The sequence below is a fragment of the Tupaia chinensis genome, unplaced genomic scaffold (genome assembly GCF_000334495.1).
Source record: "Tupaia chinensis unplaced genomic scaffold, TupChi_1.0 Scaffold000527_1, whole genome shotgun sequence".
Taxonomy (NCBI): domain Eukaryota; kingdom Metazoa; phylum Chordata; class Mammalia; order Scandentia; family Tupaiidae; genus Tupaia; species Tupaia belangeri.
In genome coordinates, this window is record NW_006160040.1 from 507,401 (window position 1) to 515,202 (window position 7,802).

Genomic DNA, 7,802 nt, shown 5'->3' on the forward strand with positions numbered 1-7,802 from the left:
GGAGTAGTGGTCTTCTTGGATGGTATGGCAGCTGCCTTTGTGCCTGGGGTGACTGCTGCTTTCTTGGCAGGTGTGGCAACTACAACCTTTTTTGTTGGAGAAACTACCACCTTCTTTGCTGGAGTTGTGGCAGCCTTTTTACCTTTTTTCTGAGGGATGGTAACCTCTTTTCCACTGCTGTCATTTCTTTATCTTCTGACATTTCCTCATCTTCACTGTCTTCTTCTACCTCCTTTGGAGGAGGAGCCATTTTGGGGGGTCATCTTGATTTTTACCAGTCTTAGCGAGCTTCACCATGATGGCGGCTTACAATGGCAGAGTGTGTGGCGGGCGGGTGGCACAGATGAGTCTTGAGGAACTCCAGCAACATTGATGGCAGCCTCGAGCACTGAAGATACCGGGGCGCGAACGCTCGGCAGCCAGCTACAGCTCGAGACTCCAGACATGTGCTTTCTGATGGTTATCACTGTTCTTACAGCCGGACTGACCACACAATTAATTATTCAAAGTAGGAGACTTCTGAGGGGTGAAGCAGTGCTCCTTAATAATTATCTTTACTTAAATTTTCTTTACAAGCCAAATGATGTATAGTGATCGAATGTTTAAAAAAATAATAAAATGGAATTAAAAGAATAAAATAAATTGAATGCTAAAAATTTTTAAAATGCCAGCACTACATGTGCTGACCCTCTTCCCAGAAGTTATTTTTTGTGATATTTAAAAAATAAATAAATCACCTCTGAAGTCTGCATGAGACCCTTGACTTTTAATGCCTGACTTAAACCTTCTTTAATATTGACTCCAACTATAAATAACAGAACAAAACCAGTGAAAAATATTCAGAATTGAAAATCCTGGCACTGACAAGATTTAGAACAAGCAGTGAACTCTACCTCGCTTTAACACACTGCTCTATAATGTCCCCAAGTGCAGTTGTAAAGTGAAATTTCACCGACCACAAATTCCGACTGCTTCCTCCATTAGTTAGAAATGTTTCCTTCCATTGGTCTTCTCAGAAACCATGAAAATAGCCAAGGCAATGCAGAAATTTCCATTTCCAGAGGGCACTTACTTTCCCTTCAGGAGAATACTGAGACGGTCATCGACGGAGGTTTTATCCTCTGCAGCATACGTCTGGCCCTTTTTCAAGGTCTGGATCATGCAAAACTGTCCAGTTAATCTTCTGAACAAGTCAGGAGGCACACGGAGTGGTTCAAACAATCGCCGGTAGATGCCATGGAGTTCCTTCTCAATCTTGACCTGAAAGGTAGCAGTGGGCAGGGAACCAGCAGTTAGCGTAATGGCTATGTCGCTGGACTCCCATGTAGTCAACCGCGGTTCGCATCCTGGACCTGGTGGCTTAAACTCACGCCGGGCACGTGTGCATACGTGCCCAAGATCCCAAGAGGAGAATGGAGGAGAAGGGACTGCAGCGTGACCATCCCCTCTGGGGAGTGATTTCTCGCTTTCTGTCTCTATATGTCTCTCTGTCTGCGAGCGCACGTGTCCTATAGCAAAAACCTCTCCAAAAAAAAAAACCCAAAAAACAAAAAAACAAAAAAAAAACTCTACTCATGGGGCTTCAAAAAAAAAAAAAAAAAAAAAGGGAGCAGTGGGTAGACGCTGTGTTAACACAGACACCCAGAACACTGCCTTCTGTGGTCTCAATATGGCTCTGACAAGAAACGAGTCTGCAACACACACCATCATCCTTCTTACTGGGGCCAGCGGGACCTTACTCGAGAGTCAGCACTGAAATAAGTTTCTACTTTAAAGCTGAAAGGGCACTTTTGCAGTTAAACTGCACTGTGAGAGCCTAAGGGGAAGATCTGCACTACAGACCACATCTCATCTTATGAGCTATGAAGCAACTGTTCAGGTCTCAAACATCGTCCCACGTTCACCTTCCTAATCTTAGCACCTTCTATAAATAACAGAAAACCTTTTCTGTGAAAACGCTTGTTTCACAGACAGAAATTACAATAACTTTTATATTTACAGCCAAAAGAGAGAGAGAGAGAGAGAGATAGGAATCAATGTGGAAAATGTTTATAAAAATATTACAGAAAACATTTTATCTTCATGTATTTACTATTTCATGCACCAACATAGGAAAACAAATATCCAGGCCTACAATCATTGCTTCATATTTTTGTATTCTTAAGTAAAGTGAAAGAACAGTATGTAAAAAAAAGTTATGGTGTAGGTCAGCAGATGGAGTGTGGACGTCAAGGAACTGGATCCTACATAGCTGGCTGTGACGTTTGAGACGAAGGGATTGTGATGTGGCCATCCACCTTGGGGGTGATTTCTCACTTTCCCTCCCTCTGTCTTTGTCTCTCTCTGACAAGTGCATGCACCCCATGACAAAAACTAAGAAGTTTTAGTGTAATAGTGCCATGCTGAAGTCCCTGGCAGACACTGTGCAGCCTGTGGTCTAGAGCATGAGGAAGATTCAAGGCTACTTCACTCTGTATCTGCAATGCTTCTACTTGTCCTACTGCTTCATTCTGATGGAGCACCAGCATTTCTGCTTTTCAAAAAAGTAGATTTATAGTCTAAAAAGAAACAAAACACTGATATTAAATGATTTGCCTATCTGGTGCTACAATCACATTCGCAATTTCTGAACCCTATGTTTAGGATTGAAATAAGTTCTTTTTAGGGAACGAGCAGTTAGCGTAATGGCTATATCGCTGGACTCCCACGTAGTCGACCGCGGTTCGCATCCCAGACCCGGTGGTTTAAAACTCACGCCGGGCATGTGTGCTTGCGTGCCCAAGATCCCGAGAGGAGAATGGAGGAGAAGGGATTGCGGCGTGACCATCCCCCCTGGGGGGTGATTTCTCGCTTTCTATCTCTATGTCTCTCTTTGTCTGTCTGGCGAGCACGCGCCCTATAGCGAAAAATCTCTCAAAAAATTATTTATTCGATTTTATTTATTCATTCACTTATTTTAATTTGATCAGAGAGACACATAGGGAGAGGAAAAGTGAGAAAGCAAACAACCAGGTCCAGGACCGGAACAGTGATCAGTCATGTGGAAGTGTCTAGTGCCTTAACCACCACGCCACCTGCTGGCTCCTAGGGTTACAAAAAGTTCTGATACTCAGGAACTCTAATCCTCATCACTATTGTCCACCTTCTCCCCTCTAGAGGCCTTATAACGTGTATATAAAATAGCTGATTCATGGACCAACTGGGTGTGGCCTGGCAGTTGAGAGCTGGACCCCACATGGCCAACTGCACAGTTTGAATCCTGGACCCAGCTGCTTGATGAGCACACCAGGCACATGTGCACGTGTGCCCCAAATCCTGACAGGTTGGAGAAATGGAGAAAGGACTGTGCCACGACCACGCCAGATTAGAGGGTGCTTTCTCCCTTTCCCTCTGTGTCTCTGTCTCTCTCTGGTGAGCAGCCATGTCCTCTAGCAAATAAAGAAAGAAATTTTAAATAAAAAATAATTTATTCACAAACATGTCCCATTTCTCACATGCACACTAACCACGGTGGCACAGTAATGAGTATATTATCTAGAAAAATCTACAGACACATTCATAATCAGCTCTTCCTTCAAATCTCGGCTCAAATTTCACTCTCTCCATGATGCCCTCTTTTTTTCTTCTTTCAGTTTTTGCCATAAGACATGTGCACTCATTGATGGTGACAGAGAGAGCGCATTTGAGAGAGAGCATGAGAGAGAGAGAGAGAGAGAGAGAGAAGAAACCAAGAAATCACCCCTTGGGGGGATGGCCATGCCATCTCCTCCATTCTCCTCTCAGGATTTTGGGCATGCACACACACACATGGGTCCAGCGTAAGTTTCAATCTGCCAAGTCAGGAACTCAGACAGCAGTCACCCATGTGGGAGTCCAGGACTTCATTTTTTTTAAAGAATGATTTTATTTAACTTTACAGATTTATTACTTTATTTTAATTTGACCAGAGAAGAAAAAAGAATGAGAGAGAAAGCGAGAAAGTAAGCTGCCAGGTCCAGGACTCGAACCAAGGTCAGCCACCATGCCACCTGCTGGCTACCAAGTCCAGCACTTTAACCACCACGCCACTTGCTGGCCTCTCATGATGCCCTCTATTGTGTTTTTTCTTAAATAATTATTTTATTAAATGTTATCTTTATTTTATTTTAATTGACCAGAGAGGGACAGGGCGAGAGAGAGCGAGAGCGAGAAAGAGAGAGAGAGAGAGAGAAAGAAAGCAAGCCTCCAGGTCCGGGACCCGAAACGCAGCCAGGCACACAGGAGTCCAGCGTCCCCAACCACCACACCACCCAGTGGCCCTCATGATGCCCTCTTAATCCTTCTCTTCTTTAAAAGCAACCATGCATCAACCCTACTTCATCCCCTACATTGTCAAGCTTCGCTGTGTCACTTGCTTTGGCCAATGAAAGGTGAGCAAAGTGACCTGTTCCTTTATTTAAAGCAGAAGTTTTAAGAGACATTGTTTCCGTTTTGTTACAGTCTATTATACCGTTATATATTTACACTGTTGTACAGAATATTATTGGTGTTCTGGCATGCCCTCATTGCTATCATGTTTTATGATTAAACGTTTCAAAAACTCATGTATAGAACAAATTCCCTAGTACTCAAATGTTTCAATTTGATACATAAACAGAAAGGCTAATCTTCAGACCAAAAAAAAAAAAAAAAAAAAAACCCAAAACCACAAGAGACTAAAGATGTTAAATGCTCATTTTCAAATCTGAACAAAGTACTTTAAAAGCTTTAGCTTTAAAATCACTTCCCTATTACTTAATTTTAGTTATTACCGGTCTTTTCTTGTACAAAAGGTAGAAAAGATGCAAAATGTTGACAGTCAAAAACACAGAGTTCCAGATCATGATATCCAAGGCACATCGGTAGAGAGTGGCCCAGACGATGTAAAGGGTACATCCTGTGGAAGAACAGTGACCGAGTTAGACAGCAGGGCAGCTTCAGCAGGGGGCTCCATACATTGGCTATCCTCCACACACAAATTAAACATATTTTAGAAATTGCTAAGCCAAACGTCATTTTCAGTGTCAAAGAAAAACAAGAACACGTGCTTGCTGCAGAAAATTTGTACTGAGACTATCTTTTAACGGAGGGGAAAAAAAAAATCTGTTCTATTTAAAGAAGTCACGGTTGATATTTATAATACTGCTGTATAGTTTTCATGCAGTATAGGTGGACAATCTATTGTAGATGTAGTTTTTAAAATCTACTTTTTAACGTATTGCAGTGATTAGCTCACTTCATTAAAACTCTTTGTAAGTGCAGGTTTTAATGGCTGTAATTAATTAAGCTGTAATTTAACCATCCACCTAGTGCTGGACAGACAAGATTTTCTGGGTATGACTGTTGGTAAGTGAAAAAAATAGAACTGCATACATAAAAAAATCTGTGCTTGTAACTGTTTACTTAGGCTTAATTACCTGAAATTGAATCAAGGGAAATTTATTATTTTTGATGATATCAAACAATTGTTTCCTAAAAGGTTTGTACAAATTCTCAGTCCTATTAGCTGGGAATACCAAGTTGTCAATACTATAAAATTTCTGGAAAAAATCCAAAAGTTTTTTTTTTTTTTTTTAATGTTTGCTATAGTACAAGTGTGTGAGAAAGAGAAAAATCAACCCCCCTGGGGGGGGGGGATGGCCACACCATAATCCCATCTCCTCCAATTCTTCTCTTGGGATCTTGGGTACACACACACACACACACACACACACACACACACACTGGTGTGAGTTTTACGTCACCGGGTCTGGGATGTGAACCAAGGTCAACTACATGGGAGTCCAACAACGTAACTATTATACATCTGCTGGTCCTGAAACCTCTTAATTTGATACTAATGAATTGCAAATTTTATTTTACATTTCTGTGATTATTAGTGAGCTGAAATATTTTATCAAAGATTTTTAGCTATCTGAATACTCACTTGGAGATTATCCATTCATCTCTAAGATTCATCCTGTTTTTTTCTTATCAACTCTTTCCTTATATAAAACAGCCTCAGTTTCTTTTGATTACTTCTATAGTAGAAGAGTAGATTTTTTTTTAATTAAAAATTTAAAATGATCACTATGATACAAATGTTTTGATACATACACACACACAAAAGCTAAACTCCTACTTTAAAGTTACTCATTTGCAATTTTTTATTCCATCAGAATAACTTGGGGTATCTGAATAAAGCCCAAGATGTAAAAATTTAAATAGTATTTCATAACAAATATTCACACAACTTAAAATGCTGTAACTTAAAGGATACAGGTTAATATAATGGAAGGACTGTGGACTGGGGAAATCCAGAAATACTGAATTATAGCGCTGGTTTGGCCAGTTTCCTTGTCTGAATTTTGGATTGCTCATTTTATATATCTAGGCCTTACTTTATTCACTTAGAGAACAAAGCGTTGGACTAGATGATCTTTTTGGTCCATTCTATCTCCAAAACTGTCTTAAAATTAAAACTTGATTTGGGCCGGGAGGGCTGGGAGGTGGCATGGAGGTTAAGGTGCTGGATCCTACTTGACTGTCTACACAGTTCCTACATGGACCATAGTCCTGGAACCAGCAGCTTGAAAATCATGAGAGGTATGTGCATGTGCATGCATGACCAGAAACTCCAGAGGAGGCTTGAGGAGAAGGGCGTGTTGTATGCTCATCCCTCCTGGAGGGGTGATTTCTCTGGTGAGCATATATACCCTATAGCAAAAACTAAAAAAAAATAAATAAATAAAAAATTAAAAAAAAGAAAAATTAAAATTTCTGCTTTGGGCCAGCAAGTGGTGTGAAGGTTAAGGTACCTGGACCTCATATGACTGACTCCACGGTTCGAATCCTGGACCCAAAAGCTTAAAAATCATGCTGGGATTATGTGCGTGTGTGCCCAAAATCCTGAGAGGAGAATGGAAGAGAAGGGACTGCAGCATGGCCATTCCTTAGGGTGTGATTTCTCACCTTCTCCCACCTTGTCTCTCTCTGTTGAGTTGCGCTCTATAGCAAAAACTTAAATAAAATTATTTTTAATAGGTTATTTTTTCATTCAACACCCAGCTTCTTCAGCAATTCCCACCTTACTCAGAGGTCACACAATCACAGAGTTCTATAAGCTGCCTTCTAGGTATCCTTTCGGCCTCTTCTTGTCATTTTTCATACATTTTAGGCACAACGAGCTACTCTGCATTCACTCCAATACGCAAATTTCCTTCTGTTCTATGCCCTTTGCCTGCAGACTCTCACACTCACACTCAGAGAAATGCTGTTTATCTCCTGAAGCCGGTTCCTGTACCTTCCCCTCAATAGGCTCTTCTTCTGCCTCCCTACTGAGCCCCTGTCACCTTCTCCACTCCCCCAGGTACTGGGTACATACCGCTTCACAGCCCCTGACCTGTCCTGCAGTGACTGCCCATCTGTTCCCCTCACAGCCCCCACCGGTGTCCTTCTCAAGGATGGAGACCACTTTCCTCACTCTTTGATACATTACAGGTGCTCAAACATGCACCCAAGTAAGTGGGTAATCCGGGAGATAATCACAGACAGAGTAATTAATCAAGAATCACTAGGGGGACCAGCAATTGGCATAATGGCTATGTCGCTGGACTCCCACGTAGTCGACTGTGGCTCGCATCCCGGACCCGGTGGCTTAAAACTCACGCCGGGCGCGTGTGCGTGCGTGCCCAAGATCCCGAGAGGAGAATGGAGGAGAAGGGATTGCGGCGTGACCATCCCCCCTGGGGGGTGATTTCTCGCTTTCTGTCTCTATGTCTCTCTCTGTCTGTCTGGCGAACGCA

The 7,802-nt window shown here is 41.9% G+C and overlaps 1 protein-coding gene across 1 annotated transcript in view; it reads right to left on the reverse strand.

The window, feature by feature from the left end:
* POPDC1 (popeye domain cAMP effector 1) overlaps positions 1-7,802 on the reverse strand; it is a 48,117-nt gene that overhangs the window by 38,778 nt on the left and 1,537 nt on the right. The window contains exons 2-3 of the mRNA XM_006156946.3: positions 4,791-4,915; positions 1,073-1,260 (exon numbers count right to left, since the gene is read on the reverse strand). Of these exons, the coding sequence (XP_006157008.1) occupies positions 1,073-1,260; positions 4,791-4,915 (313 nt within the window). The remainder of the gene's footprint in view (positions 1-1,072; positions 1,261-4,790; positions 4,916-7,802) is intronic.